The sequence below is a fragment of the Pan troglodytes genome, chromosome 12 (genome assembly GCF_028858775.2).
Source record: "Pan troglodytes isolate AG18354 chromosome 12, NHGRI_mPanTro3-v2.0_pri, whole genome shotgun sequence".
In the NCBI taxonomy this organism is placed as follows: domain Eukaryota; kingdom Metazoa; phylum Chordata; class Mammalia; order Primates; family Hominidae; genus Pan; species Pan troglodytes.
In genome coordinates this window covers 31,408,979-31,432,212 of record NC_072410.2, presented here as the reverse complement: position 1 = coordinate 31,432,212, position 23,234 = coordinate 31,408,979, and the positions used below count along the sequence as shown (strand labels likewise).

Sequence of the window (23,234 nt, the reverse complement as noted above, 5' to 3'; positions counted from 1 at the left end):
ATAACTGAGGGATTTATATACTCTATAGACTATATATTATAAACAAATACATGCTGACTTAAAAACCTTGAAATTTTTATCAAAATATACTATAACATAGGAGTTGTAAACTCAGATACTTACAAGGACAAAGGAAGGTTGCCTGAGTAAGGGAAGTACTAAGGTGGGCACAGTAGCAAACTGGAGAATACATGCCTTCTATAAAGGGGCAACTTCTGCACAGCAGACCAAAGAATGATAGAAACTCAGGGGACACCAGATTTGATTTTTTAGGATAAGCCTGAAGTCCACATTTCTTCACGAGTCTTCTAAATTTTACATGTTGATTCAACTTATAGAGGAAAACAAACAAATCTGTGTACCACATTAGAATATGGCCCTTGTGTTTTTATATTCGCCATTAATGTGTTACTAAATGGTTGTGTATAATCCAAGTATTTGCATGTAAAATATTTTCTTTCTCTGGTATCATATGTTCTACCAAAAAATCAGGCTCTCATATATAATAAAAATTGCTAAAAAGACTCACAATACCTGCTTCAAGAATTTTTCCAACATGTATTCATTTAAAATATGTTTGTATATAATTTTCCCAGATTGTTAACCAAATAGATAATTGGTTCACAAGACTGCTAAAACTAAATTATTAAAAGAATTCCTATCTATATTCTTATTAACTTCATGGATTTCAGTGTTTAAAACTGACATTTTGGGTATGCTAAAGTTCTATAAACTTAAACATACTCAGATAGTTCATAATAAAACTTCAACTAAAAAAAATAGTTTAGGATTTGCTACTATTCTAATTGAGAAAGCCCAACTTGTAATGAACATTTGTTGACACATAATCACCTGCGTGGTGACAAAGGGACATGAAATCATGAAAGGGTCAGCCTCTACCTATTGAAAGATTACCCATAAGCAAATTTCTGAAGACTCTCTGAATGGTAGTGAATGATTCATGGTGGGAAGGAAAACATGTTATTCTGTAAGCTGAGAGATATTGCCAATGATATTTCCTTTCACTTCCCAGTCACAGATGTAGAGAAAGACAGATAAGTCAGGCTAATATTATTGAAAAGGAGAACTTTGAAGGAAGTGGCAACTATCAAATGCCAACTCTTCTAGAGATTTCTTACATTTTTGAGATACAGAAATTTATATATTGCACTTATCTATTCTGGGGTTTTTAATCAAGAGTGTATCCCAACCTTGAAGGTTTTTTGTTTTTTTGTGGTTTTTTTTTTTTTTGGCTATTATTGTTGTTAGAGACAAGAGTCTCACTATGTTGCTCAAGCTGGATTCAAACTCTTAGGCTCAAGCTGGGACTACAGGAATACACCACTGTGCCCAGCTTCAAGAAAACATTTTTAAACACGTTCAGGCCTTATTAGGTCTATTACATCAAAATCTTCAGGGGAAAGCCTACAATTGTAGATTTTTAACAAAATGTCCTCAGGTCACTGTAATGCACAATTCTGAGAATTAGTGCAGCAATCACTTCAGTCTCACCTCTCACCCACATGGCTAATTCCTTTGTCAGTTGGAGATGTGGCCAAAAAGAGAAAAGAGTAAGAGATAGTGTCATTTATTAAAACTCCAGTTAAGTTTCCTGGCTATGGGTAGAACAGGGACAAGTAAACTCAAAATCCCACTTGATTTTGCTATTTACAAGCTCCTTATCTCCCACCTTCCCACTAAGACATTCTAGATTTGAGAGGAGGCTTTAGGTTCTTATCTAAGTGGCTGTTTCTGCCAGGATGAGCAATAAGTCAGTTAATAATTTGTTCCACCTTCTGCTGAAGTGTTTCTCACTTCGTCACCACATATTCACTGCCAATCTGGTTTCCTCAGAGTCCTCCTAAAATTCGTCTCTAGGCAAGTTGCAACTCATTCTTTTTCAAACCAAAAATTATTAGACCCAAAGCTAAACAGCACCTTGTCTCAACACATAAAACAAACTTAAAAACACAAAAAAAAACCTCTTCCTGGCATTTTCCCTCATTATCTAATATCCAAGTGACCTGCATATTTCTGATTGCTCTCCTTCTCCCCTCCCATTTTTCCCTCTTAAGCCTTGCCACTGAGAGATAATACATCAGTTTTTCAGAAAATTAGCAGCAGCAGCAACATGTCCACTTTTTGTAAGTTGCTTTAGTTTTGTTTGAGTTTTAAGATAAAGCCTATTTCCAGGGAATATTTTCTTTCCTGTGTTGTTTTACACTAAGAAAAAAAAAAAAAAAAAAAAGAATAACCCTGTGTAGAAAAAAAGTTGAAAAGGTTTTACCTTTAACAAATGCACAAATACTTTCCAAAGTGCATTTTATAAAGCTGTGCCCTTTAATGCTTCTTTAAAAGTATCAATATTTAAAATAAAATCTTAGACAATTAAGTTATTTCAAAATAACTTAATTTGTATTTGCATTCAGGGAATGGTTGAGCTTCCACATATAAAAAATTGACCCTTACCTATGTCAATGTTAAAACAAATATTTTGGAAAGAAAGTTGACTGATCTATACCTTGGTCCAGTGCTTCAATGTGTGCACCATGGGAAAGCAGTTTTTCTGCCAGTGAGGTGCTCTCACTATACACAGCATAATGGAGAGCAGTGTTGCCGTAGATATCCTTAAGGTTTGGATTGGCGCCATGTTTCAGCAGAATAACGGCACAAGCCTCTTCCTGGCAATGGACAGCCTGTCCGTGTTAGACCAAGAAACAGATTGTAAATTCCAAGAATTCAAAATACACATTCCACAGGTTTCACTAACTAGTTACATGTAAATGAGATCAATTTATTTTAATTCTATATATGTAAATCAAATCCATGTCATGCTGAAAGAGTTGGCTCTAATATACCTGCATCAAAGGCATTCTGTTTTCTTTGTCACAGATATCAATCTGGCATTTTCTGTTAACCAGGAGAGTGACCACTTGCACATGGCCACTGGCACAGGCCAAGTGTAAAGCAGTTCTACGAGAGTAAGAGGATTTTTTAAGAAACTGTAGTACAATATCTCAAAACATACAATCATTCATGTAATTGTAAAAATTGAATAGCATGTTTTTCCTCTGCCTTCAAAACAAATAATTTTTTTGAAGAAAGTACAATACTTACTAGCTCTTATTGCTCACTGCCTTAATGAAAACAGCAGCCTATTTGAGTAGAAAGAGCTCAGTCTTTGGATTCCGTTCAACTAGGGCTTGAGTCCTACTTTAAGCCTTGACACTTACCAACTATTGCTTAGCCTTTCTGTGTCTCAACTTCCTCATTAATAAAGATGACAATAGTAGCTATCTCATAGGACGCCATCGTGATGCTTAAATGAGAAGCTATGTAAAGTATGTAGAACAGTTCCTACAACAACTCAATAATTCTAAGATTTTTGTTTTTTGAGACAAAGTCTCACTCTTTTGCCCAGGCTGGAGTGCAATGGTGTAACTATACCTGGAACTCCTGGGTCAAATGATCCTCCATCCCCAGCCTCCTGAGTAGCTGGGACTACAGATGAGCACCAGCATGCCCAACTATTTATTTAAAAATTTTTGTAGAGTAAGAATCTCACTTTGTTGTCCAGGCTGGTCTCAAACTCCTGGCATCAAACAATCCTCTCACCTCAGCCTCCCAAAGTTCTGGGATTACAGGTGTGAGCCACTGCACCCAGCCAGATATTATAATTATTACTATTACTACTAAACAAAACCATTTTAATTAGGTAGAATGATACAATTATACCTACTTTGCAGGATGACTTAACGAGTAGGTCACATTTTAACACCTCTGACATTGGAATGCCACTTATAATTCATGATTTGTTATAACTATAATTGGTAGCATTTTAAAAATTATCTTATTGATATATAAAATAGCGGGGCATCACGCAATCCATGAGACCTTACATTAAGTAGAATATGGTATACTCAGCAGGTCTAGGGCAGTTCTAGGCATGTAACTGAAACTTAAATACATTTTAGTTCTTAAAGGTACTATGGGGAAAAAGCACTGAAATAACAATAATGCATTTTTTAAACAAATTAATTCTTTGATTTTCAAACAACTTGAAGCCAAAGAAAACTCATGATTCAAATGAATACATATGGCTCATTGTATTCAGTATTTATACTTAGAGAATATATGCAAATAAGACTTTCCAATGATTAATATTAGTATTTAAGACTGATAAACTTTCGAAAGAGCAGTTAAAGGTTATCTTCTACTATTTTCTAACTTCAGAAATGCTTTTGTTTGAAAGGTGGGAGATAAAGTTTCAAGGAGATTAAGTCCCAATATTCCTATTTTAAATCTCTCAGCTTGTGCAGGCGGGGCAGGTAAACATGAAGTGTTTAAGGATGGACGGGTCCTGAGAGATGGTAGAATATGTCTGCTACATAGCAGGTACTCAGGTTACGCTTGATCCATAAATAGAATGAAAGAATGGATAAATACAGTTGGGGAGTTCAATATTTTTAAATAAACTCCTATAAAGCAATATTTTTGCAATAGTAATTATTATGTGTTATTTTATTTTTAAAGAATACAATTAAAATGAAATGATTAATCTATCTTTGCATAAATGGAATGAGTATATAAGAAAAACATGTACATAATAAAATATATAGATAATAAAATCTGGAAACAGATAAAAACATTCCCTTTTTACTTCTGAAGAGGCTAAAAGCTCAAAGAAGATAACAACACACACAATAATGATAAAAAATAGAAAGTGAGAAATTATTTTCATCAGCGCAAGATTCATATTCCTCTCTTCCCAAGGATTACTCCATTAATAATAAACTTTTACTAGAAGTTTTGTACATGCTCACTGCAGCAATCACAGATAAGAAAAAGGAAAAAAACTTTACTTAAAATACAAATGCTCAGAAATTACAAATTTTATATTTTGTACATATTTTTGCTAAAACAAGACCATAGTATGTTTGTGTATGTATAATTTAACTAATTTTTTTTCCTCGCTAGCTATAACAAAATACATCTTTGCACATCAATGTACTTCTGTATCTATTGCCACCTTCAGTGGTCACATATTCCATCCTATGGATGCAACTGAAATTTATTTATAGGATCCATTCTACGGGTTCTTTTTAAAGTAAGTACTGTGAAAAATAAAGTGCATGTATCTTTATTTCCTAAGGGTATTTTAGTATAATGGAATTGGTGGGTAAAGGGCATACACACTTTTTAAATGTAGTACTTACCATTTTCAAATGAGTACTTTGAAAAGTAATCAGCAACTTAAACTTTAAGCAGCAGTATAAAACATCGTCACAAATATCGTGGATAGAAAACTGTTTCATTCCTCTTTTAAATTCTTATACCAGAAATGCAAAGGATTTTTTCCTATGTATATAAATAACTTGTAGATCTGGAAAAAGGTACTTTGCCCACTTTTAGAGTGTTTGATGATTTGATTTGAAAGAATTCCCTGTAAAATGAAGATGTACTTTTCATCTAATGTGTATATATAACTGATATATATAACATATCTGTTATATATATATTACTGATATGTATACATATATATCTTATGATATATAATAAACAACATAGGCCAGGCGCGGTGGCTCACACCTGTAATCCCAGCGCTTTGGGAGGCGGAGGCAGGCAGATGACTTGAGGTCAGGAGTTCGAGACCAGCCTGGCCAACGTGGTGAAACTAAATATACAAAAATTAGCCAGGCACGCTGGCACCTGCCTGCAATCCCAGCTACTTGGGAGGCTGAGGTAGGAAAATTGCTTGAACCCGACAGGCAGAGGTTGCAGTGAGCCAAGATTGTGCCATTGGACACCAGCCTGGGCAAAGAAGCGAGACTCCGACTCAAAAAAAAAAAAAAGAATATAATGAATTCCCTATAAATGAAAACATACTTATCATCTGAAAATATATATATATATATATATAATATAGTAAATATTTTTCAAGTAAGCTCTCTTATCTGAGAACTTTTCGCCCACTGAAATAACTCACGGTATTTTTGATAGGGGAACGAGTTCTCTCATTAGGCACCTCCTATAATGTATATAAACCATGTTTTAAAAGTGCACGTTAAAAATAACAACGCTGTATATGCTTAACTTTGTGAGTTAAATCACTCGAATTCTCCAACTGCTCCAGCCAGAGAATTATGAGGGATGGAAAACAGCTGAGAGTCCGCTTGGTTCCGCCGCTCCGAGGGTGCCCGGCGCCCTGCAAGGCCCCGTCCCAGGGTCTGCGGGGAAGCCGGGCCTGGGGACCCCCTCCCACCCCGGGCTGAGCCCCCGCTACCTGTGCTGCTTGTCCCGGGCGTCCAGGTCTCCGCTCCTGCGCGCCAGGCAGCGCTCCACCTCCGCGGCGTCGCCTTTGACAGCTGCCCTGTGGATCTTCTGCAGTTCGGAGTCCCGGATTCGGTATCCGGAACCCGTGTAGACGTGGTCTATGGAGCCCTGGGCCGTCTGGCCCCTGCGGCTCCCGAAGCCGAATAACTTCATAGCGGTGACTACTTCTCAGACCCCCAACCACCGGCTCTTGAGCGGGGGCAGCTCCCTGTCACCTTTTCACCACCCCCCTCCCCCGACCCCGGCCGACCCAGCCCCAAATCCCCTATCCAACCCCAAAGCCCCGATCCAACCCCAAATCCGCTATTTCAAATCTATGATCTACTCCACAATCCGCGATCCAGCCCGGTCCACCACAGCCTTCAGCAGCGACACTGGCAGCCTCCGACCTCTCAGACCGAGTGAGCCTCGCAAAGCCGTTGGGCGCGCGCCTGCACCGCGGTTGCTGCCGGGCTCCCGGAAGACGCTCCCTGGCGGCGTGCGCCGGCAGGTGGGGCTGCAGCTCTGGGCGGGCGCCGATGGGCTCGCCGGTTCTCCTGGGATCGCCCGGGCGGCCCCAGAATCGCAGGCGCGCAGCCAGCCCGGCCTGAGAAGGAAGGCCTGTCTGGCCTTGCAGCCCGCCCCGCTCCTCCTCGGAAGAGAGATAGGGTGCTGGCAAGGGCACTCCGCGGCCACCTGAGTGGCTTCGCGGATTGTCTGGCTGAACGCTGAGGCTCTGGCCCTGGAGTCTGTGTGGCTAGTGTCAGGTAGCTAGAGAGGCATGGAGGCAGAGTCATGGGCTGCTCCTTCCCCCACTCGCCCTCACTGCTGCCAGTGCCACACGCGCGGTTTGCGGCTGCAGATCTGGCACTGGCGCAGGATGGCGGAGCTTCCCTTGGATGGCCTCAAGGTCCGCTCCTCTTGGACACCTTTCTGGATCCTGGGCCCTGGCGCTGGGCACTCTGTATCCACACGGATGAAACAGCGGCTGCTGGCGGGGGTCTCAGGTTCGAGACCAGCCTGACCAACGTGGAGAAACCCCAACTCTACTAAAAATAAAAAATTAGCTGGGCGTGGTGGCACATGCCTGTAATCCCAGCTACTTGGGAGGCAGGAGCTACTTGGGCTGAAGCAGGAGAATCGCTTGAACCCACGAAGCGGAGGTTGCAGTTAGCTGAGATCACACCATTGCACTCCAGCCTGGGCAACAAGAGTGAAATTGTCTCAAAAAAAAAAAAAAAATCTCAGACTTCTGGGAGACACTGAATTTATGAATGTGTACAGCATGTCACAATAACTTTTTTTTTTTTTTTTGAGACCAAGTCTCACTCTGCTGCCCAAGCTGGAGTGCAGTGGCCCATCTCAGCTCACTGCAACCTCTGCCTCCCGGATTCAAGCAATTCTCCTGTCTTGGCCTCCCCAGTAGCTGGGATTACAGGTGCTGCAACCATACCTGGCTAATTTTTGTATTTTTAGTAGAGACGGGGTTTCACATATTGGCCAGGCTGGTCTCGAACTCCTCACCTCAGATGATCCACCTGCCTCAGCCAATGGGTGGATTGTTAACTCAAAATACGCACCATTGAATACTGAGGAAAAGGTATAGCCATCATCACCAGCAGCTGAGATGCCAGTTGAGATACCAGAAATGCTCCAGCATGTAACTCTTCTAATTCTCACACACACACACACACACACACACACACACACACACACACTCATGGTAACCACTTCAGGATGGACACAGAAACAGCCATATTCTTTTTTGGGAGCACATTCCCCTATGACACTTAGATCCTAATACTGACTCCAATTCCCTCCCGGGACCTCCCCTCTCCTTGCAGCATGCTGGGCTTTCCCTTAGAAAACCCCATGTCATTTCCTGCAATGGAACATCCATCAGCTTCACCCACAGTGTCTGCATGTCTCTGTCCACAGCAAATGTTTTTATTACTTTAAAATATAGATTTTTACCTTAACTAGCCAAAGACTTAGGACCCTTTTTCCAAGCTCTTTTAGATGAATAAATGCAAATATTAGAGATGTGTATATGTGTATAAATATATGGGGAAAAGATGTTGCCTAGTTGTACAAATTAGCTTTAACAAAACTCCTGATTTAAATTATTTGTGAGAAGGGCGATTCTAACTCAACACACCAACAAAATAAAAGCCTTATCCCTCTGCTCCGCCAAGATATCCCATTCAGAGCCTGCGCGTGTGTGTACACACACTTGTGCACTCATCCCCACCTGACCGTATCAAATTTTTATTTAAACTAGATATTTTTACTTTGTTGCATAGTAGTAATGGTTTCTGGAATGAAAAAAAAAAGCAGGTAAAAATAATTTCTTTTAGAAAATGCTAAAGTTTGTCTTCTGAAATTTAATAACAAAAAAAGAACACTAGATGTCAGTAAGGAAGTGAGACCAGAAAAGACAAACTAAATTATCCTTACTAGGTTGGAATGGATGGGGTGGAGTTCCCATCAGGCTAGCATTCTGGGCGAAGTGTTTTTTTTTTGTGGAGGGGGGGGGATGGAGTCTCGCTCTGTCGCCCAGGCTGGAGTGCAGTGGCGCCATCTCCACTCGCTGCAAGCTCTGCCCCTCGGGTTCATGCCATTCTCATGCCCCAGCCTCCGACTAGCTGGTACTATAGGCACCCGCCACCACGCCGGGCTAATTTTTTTGTATTTTTAGTAGAGACGGGGTTTCACTGTGTTCACCAGGATGGTCTCGATTCCTGATCTCGTGATCCGCCCATCTCGGCCTCCCAAAGTGCTGGGATTACAGGCATGAGCCACCGCACCCGGCCAGATTTCTTTTTAAGAGATTCATCATACCTTGACCTGTGCCCCATTTCCCTCCTCCACCTGTCTGACCTGGTGTCCCTATTTCGGGAGACCAGAAGTAGGGGGAAGAGAAGGGATGACTGTTTCTTTGCTTTCACCATTCCTGGATGCCATGCAAAGGAAGGAATATTGCACTTTTATGTATCTGTTTTATTAAGTGGTTACTCTTCCAAGGACAAAAAAAAATGCAAATTGTTACGAAACTGGTAGTATTTGTAAGTGCAAGTACTACATGCTGCCTTGTTCTTTTACCAATTGCATTTGCATTTTAATGTACTACTGGTACAGCCATGATTGAGAACAGTTTGGAGGTTCCTCTAAACACTGAAAATAGAGGTTTCACATGATCCAGCAATCCCACTGTTGGGTATATACCCCAAAAATAGGAAATGAGTATATCGAAGAAATTATCTGCACTCCCATGTTGGTTGCACCACTTGTTAACAATAGCTAAGATTTGGAAGCAACCTAAGTGTCCATCAATAACTTAATGTATTAAAGAAAATCTGGTAGATACACACAGTGGAGTATTATTCAGCCCTAAAAAAGAATGAGATTCAGTCATTTGCAACAACATGGAAGGAACTGGAGATAATTATGTTAAGGGAAATAAGCCAAGCACGGAAAGGCAGACATTCCATGTTCTCACTTGTTTGTGGGATCTAAAAATCAAAACAATTGAACTCATGGACACAGTAAGTACCAGGGAGCTGGGTGGGGGGGAAGGCAGGGGATGGGTAATGGGTACAGAAATAGGCAGAAGGAATGAATAAGACATACTATTTGATAACACAACAGGGGGACTCTAGTCAATAATTGTTCATTTAAAAATAACTAAAAGAATGTAATTGGATTGTAACACAAAGGATACATGCTTGAAAGGATGGATACCCCACCCTCCATGATGTGATTAGTTCACACTGCATGCCTGTATCAAAACATCTCATGCACCCCATAAATATATATGCCTATTATATACTCACAAAAATGTTTGAAAATAAAAATAAAGGAACTACTGAAGGTTAGGTCAGAGTCGAAATGCAAAAATACTAATTAGAGAATAATGTGAATACAACAGGAATCCTGTTGGTGTTCTATTTGTATTGTAAACAGCAGCAGTTCAATTGTTTTGTCAAAGCAATTTCAATTTTAATCACTGAGCTAAAGAAATGGGCAACACTGACTTCCATAATATAGGTTCCACCTAACCATCTCTAACACCGCTGTCAAGGAGGACCAGTGTTAGGGTACATTATTAACAACCACACAAATTTTTAAAAGAAAAGAACACTCTTAGCAGCCTATGGTACTTTTAAATGAAATATTGCCTCTCATTCTAATTCTCACTTGTGTTGCCATTCTAAAAGTTTGAATTTGCTGAGGGTTATATTCTGGGTATTATATAACCATTGGTTCTACTTGGCATAACCCTACTAAATGGTGCTTAGAGCTGAATTACCTACAGAAACTTTCTGGTTTAATTAGCATAAATATTAGTGAGCCCATACTTCTGTGATATAATTATTAAACCAACTTAATGATTCTCACATAAGGTGTGAATTTTACTAATGCATTCATAATCTATGCTTTGTAGCAACATTTTTCAAATGTTTAAAATGCTAAATCTTCTCAATTTTCCAATCTTTTATTGAATCTATTAGATACCTATAGTTACTGAAAAGCTGGGTAACAAATACACCTAGTTAGAAATGGCACTGCTTTATAAAAGGCACTCAAGACGAGACTATTTCTATACTTAAATGCTGCTGGCAAGTGAATTCCTTTGTATATAAATGAAAGATACCATTAAGATGAAAGACTTGTTTTAAGTGTGGTTCTTACATTTCATTCATGATAGAGTAAATGGCTTTATAATTACTTTAAAATTTAACTCACTAGTATATTAAATCTGTTCATTGCAAGATTAGAATCAACTGTTACGGGAACTAATTTAAACAAGCCCTTCCTTAGTCTTTTGAGTCTCATATTTGCTGAAAGTACCTACAGCTTGCAGGATAAGGGAGTTCACGGACCACAGGGTGAGTGAACCCATGCACAAATTGCAAACTGCCCAGAGCTACAACATTTAGGATTTTCAGACCTTTAGTTTTCCAAGTCATAGAAATTTGTTACGAGTTCATCACATCTTTATCTAAATGGCAACTGAATTTCTTTAAAGATAGGTTAAAAAAAAGGCATAAAACTATGAACTATTATCCATTTGTGTGCCTCTATTTTTGCTTTAGAATTATGGAAGTGGACCCTGCGCATTTGGGAAACACTGTTATGCATACACATGGGTGAAAAAAAAATCTAATATTGTGTAAATTAAAATACTTTTTTTGAAGTTGAAAAGCATCCATTTGTTCTAAATCTATATATATTATGTGTATCTAGTACAGAATAAGCTGTAACTTCTCATTGAGGAATCTTAGGTTTTTACAGATATGTAAAGCTAAAACAACTCTAAAGAGTAGACACTTCAGAACAAGAAGGTTCTGGTCAATGTTGAGAGCAGACACTTTCACTGAAGGTTCTGGTGAAATGTGGGTAACTAATTGCTCGAAATCTGTAATTTGCTATATAGTTAACTATTAAGTTAAAATGTCATTTACCATGCTTTTTACACTAAAAGCTTTAACTTTTCTGATAAAATAATATTTTAAATGTTCAATTATTACTTCTGAGGAAAGCTACTTCTAGCATTCTTTGTCATGATGTGCTTGTGTGCAGTAAGTGGAGCATTTTCAGCTACTTACCTCTACATTCTTCCAGTTTTTCAGTTTCTGATTTAGCTTATAAAAGGAAAATGATCAATTTAATTTGATACTCAGAATTGTGTTTACCTTTAACGGACAAATATATGTCAGATACTTTGGTGTTTATTGGTATGACACTGTGTGGTTAAACAACGCAAGTATGTCCATGTGTTTCTTACAGGGTACACTTGAAACTAGTAGTGTTTATGCAGCTCACTTATGTAACTTGAAAATCTGGTACTATTGCATTCAGGACTGAAATCTTGGAGTTTAGGTGTCTTGTCTCTCATTTTGAAAGTAAGTGAAAGTTGAGAATGTAAAATCTATAAAGTTCATTTTTTTAACTAGGAAAAAAACACAAATTAATGACAGACACCAAATTACAAATCCAAAAAGCTCAGAGAACACCAAGCAGGATGAATATTTTAAAAATATAACTAGGAATATCATATTCAAACTGTAGAAAACCTATAACAAAGATAAAATATTAAAATAAGGCAGAGGAAGAAACATATTGTCTACAGAGAAAAAGACATAAGAATTACATTGGACTTCTGTTTAGAATCCATGCAAGTAAGAAGTGTTGAAAAAAATTAGAATACAGTGGGTATTTATTATCCAAGTATTCATTATCTAAAACTGCAAAGCAAAAATAATTGTAACAAGAACATATTCACTAGCAATCTGAGCACTCATGATATTAGTGACTGTTCTGGAGAGAATTATGTCCCCCCAGAATTCCTAACCTGAAGCCCTATCTCCCAGTGTGACTGTATTTGGAGAAGGAGCTTTTAAGAAGGTAAAGGTTAAATAGGGGCAAAAGGTTAAGGCCCTAATCTGTTAGGACTGAGGTCGTCATCCAAAAAGGAAGACACACCAGAGATATCTCTCTCTCTCTGCCTCCCTCCTCCTCTCTCCCTCCCTCTCTCCCTCTCCCCACATGCATTTGTTAAATTGAGGTTTTTTGTTAGAACATATATAGTGGCATTTTAATAAAGTGTTACTCTACTTAAAACACTCACACACACATATACATACAATTTTGATAAATTCTTTTTTGAGAATAAGGCCGGGCATGGTGGCTCACACCTGTAATCCCAGCACTTTGGAAGGCTGAGGCGGGTGGATCATCTGAGGTCAGGAGTTCAAGACCAGCCTGGCCAACATGGTGAAACCCCATCTCTACTAAAAATACAAAAAATTAGCTGGGCATGGTGCCGGGCACCTGTAATCCCAGCTACTCAGGATGCTGAAGCAGGAGAATCCCTTGAACCGAGGAGGCGGAGGTTGTGGTGAGCCAAGATTGTGCCATTGCACTCCAGCCTGGGCAACAAGAGCAAAACTCCATCTCAAGAAAAATAAAACAAAATAAAAATTAAAAAACACAAAACTGGGATGTGTCCCTGTCTTTTAGGAAGATATAACTTCACCATTACTAAAATTGAGCCTCAGAAACATTAATCATGCTACACAAACTTAGCTGGAAATGAATACTGAAATGGAACTTTGAATCCAAGATGATTTATTTTGAATCCCATGCTAATGCCATTAACTCCTATAGACCCTTCTCAGGTGCAGCCAGAGACACACTAGCCCACTGATGGACGGACAGACGTGGACAGGGTCCATCTCACTAAACCACCCACCACTGCCACAGCTGCCTACAACAGACACATCAGATGAGACTCCAGGCAAATACATAATTTTCACTGAGGACTTATTGGTTTTAAGAGTAGGTCCTGGTGTAGAGAAGTCCCTCAACCTACTGTGCAACATGTTTTGAGAAGCGGGTAAGCTATATGTTTTGTGGTTTTGTTTCATAAATGCATCTACAAGAAGACCAGTATTGACTGAATGAAGCTTTTGTTTAAAGGGCTAAAATATGCTTTGTGGTTTTATATGCGGAAACTACTTTAAACCTAATGACTATTAATTGTATCATAGCTTGTGATGTAGTCTGCTCATGGCTTTTAAGGTAAATTGTGCCATGATCCACTGCCATTCTAATTGCTTTAATTAACAAGTCATTACCACACTACTGTTACATCTTAATTATGCATACAGACAGGTAGACTTATTTTACATATGTGAACTAATAGTTGTCAAAGCAAATGCAAATTGTATTCTGCAAGTAAAGTCTCTCTGAAATTTCTAGGGATGTTCTTTAAGTGAAATTAATATTCAAACTGAAGATTTTAGTTAGAAGAACTGAGTGCAGATTAAAGTCTTGTTGTGATTTAAACATAGTCAAGAGTACAACTGTGATATTTCATGGAAGTTATGCAATAAAATGTCTCTAACCTGCAAACAAATCTATCAAGCAGACGGCACAGTACTGAATTTGAAACCAGAAATACTGGGTTTTTATATAAATGCTTCATAGATTTGTTTTATGATAAAGGGTACATAACTCTCCTAAACCTCACACCACCTCTTAAATAGGGACAGTAAGTCCACATCAACACGCCTGCCTTAGCTATTATTAAACTCTTACAGTATGATGTAAAGTGAAAGTACAATGTAACATCATTCCTAGGCCAACTTTGTCCAGTTTTATACAGAAACGTGCCAACTTTTCTGTTTCCAAGGATAATATCAAAGCAAACACCAGAAGGTTGTATCTTTGATGCATTTTTTCTAAATCATACACATAATAAACCAAAGACAAATGATGAATATTATTTCAGAAAATATAAAGTCTTCCCCTTTCTTCTTTTGCCAAGGAAGTCCAATATTTTCACCATTTTTATGCACACAATCAACTTTATTTAACCTGGAAGTTAATGTCTCATTGTTTTCATTGTTCTAAATAAACACCTTTTCCCTTGAGTATTGTTCTAAAAATTTTGAAGTCGTCTGAAAAATCTTTTTCTGATTTTTCACGGTTGTGTTGATGATATGCGAAAAGGAATACAGATGGTATTTAATTATGAACAAGAAAAGGTGTTAAATATCATTAGTCATTAGAAATTTGCAAATTAAGACCACAATGACTAACACATATATATCAGAATAGCTAAAATAAAAATAAAACATCAAACGCTGAGGAGCATGAGTCAAAACTAGAGCTTTCACACATTACTGGTGGGAATGTAAAATCGTACAGCTATGCCAAAAAGGAGTATAGTAGTTTCTTAAGAAACTAAAGGAACCCAAGTCCCCAGGCCTGCAGTCTGGGCCAAGGTCACAGGCCCTGGATCAATCAGGATGGGGTTCAAGAGCCTTCCTGGGGCCATCCAGTGTCCAAGGTGCCCTTTGGTAGCCTCATCTGCCCCTCAGCCCCTGAGCACGCCCCTCTGTGCCTCCAATCCTCCCTGTCACAGGGACATCTGTCACAGAGCCATGCCCCACCTCCTGCTTTCCGGAGATGCCAACTGCCCTCCCCATCTCTGGGTCCTGACCAAGGTGCTCTAATGGACACCCCCTGACCCAGGTCTCAGGGAGCTGCCAGCACGCTGGGTCCCTAAAGCTGAGATCCAGCAAGACACATGTGGCCTGAGGGTCCCACTCTCTGGCTGGCAGAACCCAGAGGTGGGAGCACACTGGAGTGTCCTTCAGGGCATCTTCACCCCATGAGAGGGCTGGGGGCTTTGGGAGTTTGCAGCTGGCAGGAGTGAGGGCCCAGTCTCCTATCTCTGATGCGTCCTTGGTCAAATCCTGTGCCTCAGCCTGCAGGGCCTATCGTGGTCACCACGTGAATGTGTTCCCTTAGTCTGGGAGCCCCAAGCAGGCAGCACCCCCTGCCAACGACTTCAGGGCATCTGGAAGTGGAGGCTGAGAGGTCTCCCACTTCGCAGAGCTGGGCTCTGGCCCAGAGGCCTTCTCGTTGGCTCAGGTGGTCTCTCGGGCTCCTGGGGCCACAGATCAGGGGACAAACACGGGCAGCTCTGCTCTGCTCTGCCTAAAGAGAGATGCCCAGTGAATGCAGGTTCCAGACAAAAGGTGGAGCCTGGCATCCTGCCCTGCGTGGGCTCCAGCCTGCTGCCATCTGGGGAAACTGAGTCATGGCGAGGCTCAAGGATGTTTCTCAGACCACACCAGTCCCTGAAGGTCCCCTGACCTCCCAATTTTGATGGACAGTAAGAAGAGGTTCCCAGGCCGCCTGCCACAGGTTCTGACTCGGCCTGGGTTAGGGTAAGTCTCCGGGCTGCTGTCCTCAAAAGCCCCATCAGGAGGCTGTGTCAGGCCAGGCGCACCGTGGTGACAGCAGCACGGACTGAGGGTTCTGGCCACGGGAGAGGTCAGGACGCGGGGAGGTCAGGTCCAGGAGGAGGGCACTGGCCGGCACATGGTGGGGCTGGAGAGACCCTGGGCGGGGTGGTGGGAATGGCCCAGGAGGAGCTCCGACTCCTGTGGCTGGAGTGAGGGTGTGGGCTGTGGTGGGAGAGGGGGTGAAGGTGGAGAGAACAGGGGCCCAGAGGCCTGTGCTGTAGGAAGGACTAGTGAGGACTTTCTGGTGGGGGGCTCTCAGAGAAGAGGAGGCCGGAGGGGCTGGGGGTCCCCAGGACTGCATGCGCCAGGCAGACGGAGGGGAGGCCGAGCCAGGAGCTGCAGGCTTCTCAGTGCCAGACCAATGCCGCCCTCCGCTGGCCGTGTGGGGAATCGCGCCTAGGCTGGGGCTCCCCTGGCCCCAGGTTAGGGGGACTCCGATGTGTCCTGGGGCGCTTCCTGCCCATCCAGCCTCCGCCAGGCAGCCTGGCCCTGAATGGCTTTGAGGGCAGCCTCCGCGGCATAGTACCTGCCTCCGCCCTGTGGGGCAGATTTGGGCGTCTGACTCTGGACACTTACCCAGAGGCTGAATTCAACTCCCCAGCGAAGAGCACACTCAGACTCCCTCCCCGCTGTGCCCAGCCTGAGGGGACCCTGGCTGGGACTTGGGAGGAGAAGGCCAGAGGCCAGGGCCTGGCTCTCAGGCACTAGGTGCAGGAGAAAATGGAGCAGAGTTCCTGCAGGAACTGCCTCAGACTGCCCCCAGGGGGACCTGGCCTGGAACCCTCCCTGTGCTACCAGGCTGCTGTTGGGGCCAGGAGGGCAGGGAGAGCAGCCACCTGTACGGTATCAAGTAACACTATCAGTCAGCACACCCAACACCCACACGACAGCCACAGCCCTCTGCCCTGAGGCGGCTGCAAGTGAGCAGAGTCTCCTGTCTTGTTCACCCTGAGCGCGGAGCTCCGCACAGGACAGGATCAGAGCGCAAACCAGGAACAAATGGATGAACCAAGGAAGGGGCCAGGGCAGTAGGTCCCCACCCACACCCTGAACTCTAAGGGTGGGACTCAGAGGCTGGAGACGGGCTGGCCCCAGGATCCTCTAAGTGACAGGAACCCTTGGCCACTGTTGATTGCCCCGAGGCGGGGACAGGGATGGTGGGGCTGGGGCTGCCTGGCCCTTTAAGAGGGCAGTTCTGCCCGCCACCCTGAATGCCCCTCCCCTAGCTACTGGAGAAGAGATCCCGTTTCTTGGCAACAGGAAGCTCTTGGTTTACACAGTGTCACCCAAGCGACTGGGAGCCGCGTCCTGCTCTGGGACTGAGCCGTTGGAGCTGCCCCGCTGACCGCACTAGGCTGACCGCAACTGGCTGACCACACACACTCCTCACTCCCCTGGCCCTGGTGGGCGGCAGGCACCATGGCGCAGACAGTGCCGCCCTGTGAGCTGCCCTGCAAAGAGTACGACGTGGCCCGCAACACGGGCGCCTACACGTCCTCCGGCCTGGCCACCGCCAGCTTCCGCACCTCCAAGTACCTGCTGGAGGAGTGGTTCCAGAACTGCTATGCTCGCTACCACCAGGCCTTCGCCGACCGCGACCAGTCGGAGCGGCAGCGGCACGAGAGCCAGCAGCTGGCCACAGAGACCCAGGCGCTGACGCAGCGCACGCAGCAAGACTCCACGCGCACAGTGGGCGAGCGACTGCAGGACACGCACGGCTGGAAGTCGGAGCTGCAGCACGAGGTGGAGGCGCTGGCTGCGGAGACCAACTTGCTCCTGGCCCAGAAGCAACGGCTGGAGCGCGCCCTGGACGCCACGGAGGTGCCCTTCTCCATCACCACTGACAACCTGCAGTGCCGTGAGCGCCGCGAGCACCCCAACCTCGTGCGCGACCATGTGGAAACGGAGCTGCTGAAGGTGCCAGCACCCTTGGGTGGCCGGGATTTGTGGGCGCAGAGAGGAGGAGCCCCCCCCCCCACCCGCAGTTCATGTGGACAAGCCACGTGGCTGCTGCAAGCACGCGGGAGCCCAGCCCTCTGCATGTGAGACCCCTGAGTCCCGAAATCTGGCCCCTTAGTGACAGGAGGCAGCTTTGCCCCAGAAGACCCCTGACTTCCAAGCAGCTGTTTCTCCTCTCCTCCTCTAATCCCTTTGAGTCCTGGCACAGTCATCCTGACCCTGGGCTCCCTGGGCTAAGCCACAAGGCACCTCCCCAGAGACCCTACCTCGCTGGGACAGTTGCTCCCAAGGTGGAAACCCAGGTCTGGGCCAGCACTGCAGGTGTGGACAGGTAAGGTGGGGTGAGCTGGGAGCCACTGCTCCCATTCATCCTATACAGAGCCGGGGACACAAAGATCTGCACCCACAGGTCCCCTCTCCTCCATGTCCCCTATAACTTCCCAATCCAGCCCAGCTTGTCTGTGGGGCAGCCCCATAGGGTGAGAGAGTAACCCAGTCCTGGCCCAGATGCTGGCTCTGGAGAATTCTCTGACCTCTCAGAGCCTGGGGCCTCCCTGAGAACCACTACAGGCCTGTAGACATTCGTGAAAGATGTGGGGTGGGGGCAGCTGGTCTCCTGCCATACCCCAAGCTCAGGCAAGAACCCTTGAGTCCCTCCCTCCCCTCATGCCTTCCCTCCTCCCTTCTTTACCCTTCTGCAGGCCCTTCCCCCTGCACTCTCTCAGTGCCTCAAGAACTCCTGCAGCTCCCGCAAACTCTCTGCCCGCAACAAGGGCGCCTGCCAAGTGATGGAGACACTGACAGTGCAGGAAGAGGCAAACCCAGGGATAGAGGGGCGCAGGACCCGGGCCCTGGCACACAAGGAAGTACCCAGTGGTTGAGGCAAAGACCCCAATCACAGAGAAAAGGCTTGTTCCTACACACAGAAAATTAAACTGGCCAGGCAGTAAGAAGAAACACAGGGTCCTTCTCCTGTTCTTGGTGTGAGGATGGCCTTTCCCAGCACAGAGCCCTGAGGGGCAGCCTGGGCGGGCATCTGGGCCCCCAGAGTTTGGGTCCTCAGGGGCTGTCCAGAGGCCAAGGGCAGGTCAACGTTCCCAGGTGCACTGAGTGAGCAGCAGCGATGACTCCTGAAGCCTGGGGGGTGGGAACTGCCGCTGAGGGACCTTCCCAGCAGCCCACAGAAGGCCCTGGAGGAAAACACCCCACTTACAACGCACCAAGGAGAATGCCCAAAAGCCCAAGATAAACCCAGTGAGAGAGCAGAACTTACACAGTCAGAGCTCAGGCCCGGCATTCAACTCCTTGTGGTTGCTCAGGTGTTGACCAAGGCCTGCAGCAGCTGGGCCTCCTGGGATCCTCACCAGGGACTGGCTCTGGTGCTCAGGGCGTCTCCTCCCTCAGGAAGCCGAGCTCATCCGGAACATTCAGGAGCTGCTGAAGAGAACCATCATGCAAGCAGTGAGCCAGATCCGGTGGGTAGAGGGCTGCCCAAGGGATGATTCCTGACCCCACCCACGGCTGGTCCTGGGGCAAGGCATTGAACGACAGGACCCTGAGACTCAGAGCCAGCAAGGGCTGCCCCAGGTCACAGTGGAGCGCAGGGCTGGGTGGGGGAGGTTCCGGCGCAGCCTGAGGTTGAGTGGCCAGAGCCCAGTGCCACATCTGATCTGCAGCCTCCCAGGCTGGACCGCAGCTCCTGGTCACTGCTGAGCACGAGGGCTGCCCGGGACAGGCCCACCCAGAACTCCCTCCTGAGGCAGGCATTGGGGCCCAGCCTGCAGCACAGAGGGTCCCCAGCAGGGCCCTCCCTGGGCACACATCAAGGCCCTGCCCCACCCCGCCCCAGACTGAACCGGGAGCACAAGGAGACCTGCGAGATGGACTGGTCGGACAAGATGGAGGCCTACAACATCGACGAGACCTGCGGGCGCCACCACAGCCAGAGCACCGAGGTGCAGGCTCATCCGTATTCCACCACCTTCCAAGAGAGGTGGGCCCCAGCTCTGCCCCTGCACTTGCCCTGGCTGTGGTCTCGCCTCCCTCTGCCTGGGGGCCCCAGCGGCGCTGCTTTCACCAGCCTGGCCCGGAGGCCCTCGCCCCCGAGGGCACTTGGGCAACTGTCTGCCCCTGGCATGAGCAAGCGACCAAGACCTCCTCAAATGTCCAGCACGTGCACAGCCTGGCTGCCGGCAGACAGGACAGAGTAGGGTGGGGTCAGACCCAGGCGCCCGCAGGATTGCGTTTCCGCCCAAGGCCAGCAGAGGGAGCCTGACCACCGCCCACTTGAGGGCGGCAAACTCCTGGGAGCAAAAAGAGGACGCGGGCGCTGGGTACTAGGGAAGGGGGGCTGCGGGGGCCGGAGGTGCTGCAGAGGGGGCCTCCGGGGCAGCGGTGCTGGGAACAGGGTCGCGGGGGCACGAGGGGACTAAGTGCCCGGGGTGTGTAGGGTGTGGGGGGACTCAGGGAAGTTGTGGCCAGGGGGCACTCGGGGGCAGGGAGCCTGAGGGACTGGGCTTTGTGGGGCAGCACGGGGTGCATCGGAGTCCATGCACGTCCTCCAGGAGCATGGGGCGCGGACAGGGCATGGGGGCGCAGCAGGGCTCCCAGCCTTCGGCAGAGCCTCCCCGACCCTCTCCTGGCTCTCCCCCGCCCCGCAGCGCCTCCACCCCGGAGACCCGGGCCAAGTTCACGCAGGACAATCTGTGCCGTGCCCAGCGCGAGCGCCTGGCCTCGGCCAACCTGCGGGTGCTGGTGGACTGCATCCTTCGCGACACCTCCGAGGACCTGCGGCTCCAGTGCGACGCCGTGAACCTGGCCTTCGGGCGCCGCTGTGAGGAGCTGGAGGATGCGCGGTACAAGCTGCAGCACCACCTGCACAAGGTGGGGCACCCTGAACCCCGAAGACGGCCCCCTCTCATCACCTGGCCTGGGCCCTCAACACCTTCCTCCTCTGTCCCATTTATCCCGAGGGACCCCAGAAGCAAGTGTCTCCTCTCCGTAAACCTATGTAAAACCAGGTGACACTGGGTATGATAGGCCGGTGTTGCCACCCCTATGACTCAGCAGGAGGAGCTGTGGGGAGGATGGAGGCAGGAGGTGGTCTGGGGAGCACTGACCGCCCGGGAGGTCCCCAAGAGTCCTGGCCTGGCAGGCAGGGTTCTGAATCTAGGGTCTCAGCGTGGCCTTTACCACCTCTGAGTCCCCAGTCCTTGAGCAGGATTCAGGTCCTGGTGACCACCAAGGATGGGGGTTCTTGGACCAGAGCTAAGGGACAACAGGCTTCCTGACTCTCCAGAGCCCACTGGGGGCCCCGTGCACATTGTTCCCCTCATCCACGCCTCCCCAGGGCCACTGGTCAGGACTGCCCTCTGGACACAGCCCCAAGACCTGGGTAGGACCAGCCTGGTCTCAGCGTTCTATATACCCGGGCATGGGGGCACAGGCCCAAGGAGCACTGTCCTGTCTGCAGACGCTGCGGGAAATCACAGATCAGGAACACAACGTGGCGGCACTGAAGCAGGCCATCAAGGACAAAGAGGCACCTCTGCACGTAGCCCAGACCCGGCTGTACCTGCGCTCGCACCGGCCCAACATGGAGCTGTGCCGTGACACAGCCCAGTTCAGGTGCTGCCTGGGCCTCTGAGGCAGTCCCAGGTGGCCCTGTCCACCTCCTCCCTGTGACTCTCTCCAATAAACACTCCAACACCCCGCACACACATCCCCCGCAGGTGCTGAGAGGGGAGGGAGACTTTGGGGCCACATGCAACAAGCAAGCACGCCTTACACACACAGACATACACATGACACTGGGCAGGTCATGGGTCGGGGGGCTCCTAGTGCCAGGGACCTGTGCCCACGTGGTCTCACCCCACCCTATGCTACCTCATCTTCCCGGGAGGAAGCTCCTTCAGACAAGGTGAGCTCCAGGAGGCCACAGGGCCAGAGAGGCCAGGCAGGGCCATTCCCTGCTGCCCTAAGGGTGCTGTCCACACCTCTGGTGGGAAGTATGACCTACGCCTGCGCTACAGGCATAGATGTGCCGTCCTTTTGTTTCCCTTGATAACGGATGCCCGGTGGCCCCTTCTAAGTACCTTTCTTCTTTCCCTGCCCCTCAGTTCCTTCAAGGAACTGGGGGCCTCCTTCCATCAAGTATCAGGAATGGAAAGAACTGAGCCTGGTAGGCTGAGGCCAGTCCTGTCCTGCCAGGGTCGAGATTGCACACGGGTCACTCATTCCCACTCAGGCCCACGCTCCCTGGGAGGACCCTCGTAATTTACGCTCTGCCCTAGAGCCGCTTTCCTGGTGGGGTTCTTTCATGGAGTCTTCCCAGGACCTCCTGCCAGCTCCCATTGGGAGTTTTGGGTCCCCTACACCCCGGTAGGTGCATACTTCTGCCCTCCCCAGCCCCGGCTCACACCCCCCCAACACCCCCAGGCTGTTGAGTGAGGTGGAGGAGCTGAACATGTCCCTCACAGCACTGCGAGAGAAGCTTCTAGAAGCGGAGCAGTCCCTGCGCAACCTCGAGGACATCCACATGAGCCTGGAGAAGGACATCGCCGCCATGACCAACAGTCTCTTCATCGACCGCCAGAAGTGCATGGCCCATCGTACTCGCTACCCCACCATCCTGCAGCTGGCTGGCTACCAGTGAGCAGCAGCACGGTGCTTCCCCCGAATCCCCCAAATAAACAGCACGTTAGCTTTCTGCACAGTGTGTGTGTGTGCACGGTGGGACCTCGAGTTGCTGTCCATCTGAACTGGCCTTTGGGTCCCCTGTGAGGCTGGCTCTGCCTATGGACTCATCATCCTAACAGTTGGAGATGAGGGGTCAGAGCCAGAACCAGGAATCCCTGTGCCTGAGAGGACAGGAAGTGCCCAGGTGGGGACTGGGGCTCCACAGCACAGCTCAGGTGTGGGCGCAGACTGTGTGTCCAGCTCAGAGCCAGGCCATCCAGCTCCTCCCTCCCCACTTCCCCACCAGTGCTGGCTCCTCCATTCCTTCACCAGGGTCTTAGGACCATGGGACATCTTTGGGACCTCTGCATCTCCCCAACTCCTCCCCCTGCACCTCCAGGCCCCCAGCCTCAGCTCACATACTCCTGTGGACAGGGCGCTTACTCTGCTAGAAGCTTGTCTGGC

The 23,234-nt window shown here is 47.1% G+C and overlaps 2 protein-coding genes across 2 annotated transcripts in view; one reads left to right on the top strand and one right to left on the bottom strand.

Annotated features, from left to right (window-relative positions):
* The window catches only part of LOC112207981 (ankyrin repeat domain-containing protein 20B), a 42,282-nt gene extending 35,706 nt beyond the window's left edge, over positions 1-6,576 (bottom strand). The window contains 4 exon segments of the mRNA XM_054678010.2: positions 1,172-1,175; positions 2,522-2,696; positions 2,859-2,973; positions 6,284-6,576. Coding sequence (XP_054533985.1) covers positions 1,172-1,175; positions 2,522-2,696; positions 2,859-2,973; positions 6,284-6,486 — 497 coding nt within the window. The 5' untranslated portion in view covers positions 6,487-6,576.
* An 8,099-nt stretch (positions 6,577-14,675) lies between these two features.
* LOC129135316 (tektin-4-like) lies at positions 14,676-22,800 on the top strand. Its single transcript, XM_003309120.7, has 6 exons — positions 14,676-18,050; positions 19,497-19,567; positions 19,942-20,085; positions 20,753-20,975; positions 21,565-21,719; positions 22,530-22,800. The coding sequence occupies exons 1-6, from the start codon at positions 17,553-17,555 to the stop codon at positions 22,744-22,746; spliced, it is 1,308 nt and encodes a 435-aa protein (XP_003309168.4). The 5' UTR covers positions 14,676-17,552; the 3' UTR covers positions 22,747-22,800.
* The last annotated feature ends 434 nt before the right edge of the window (positions 22,801-23,234 follow it).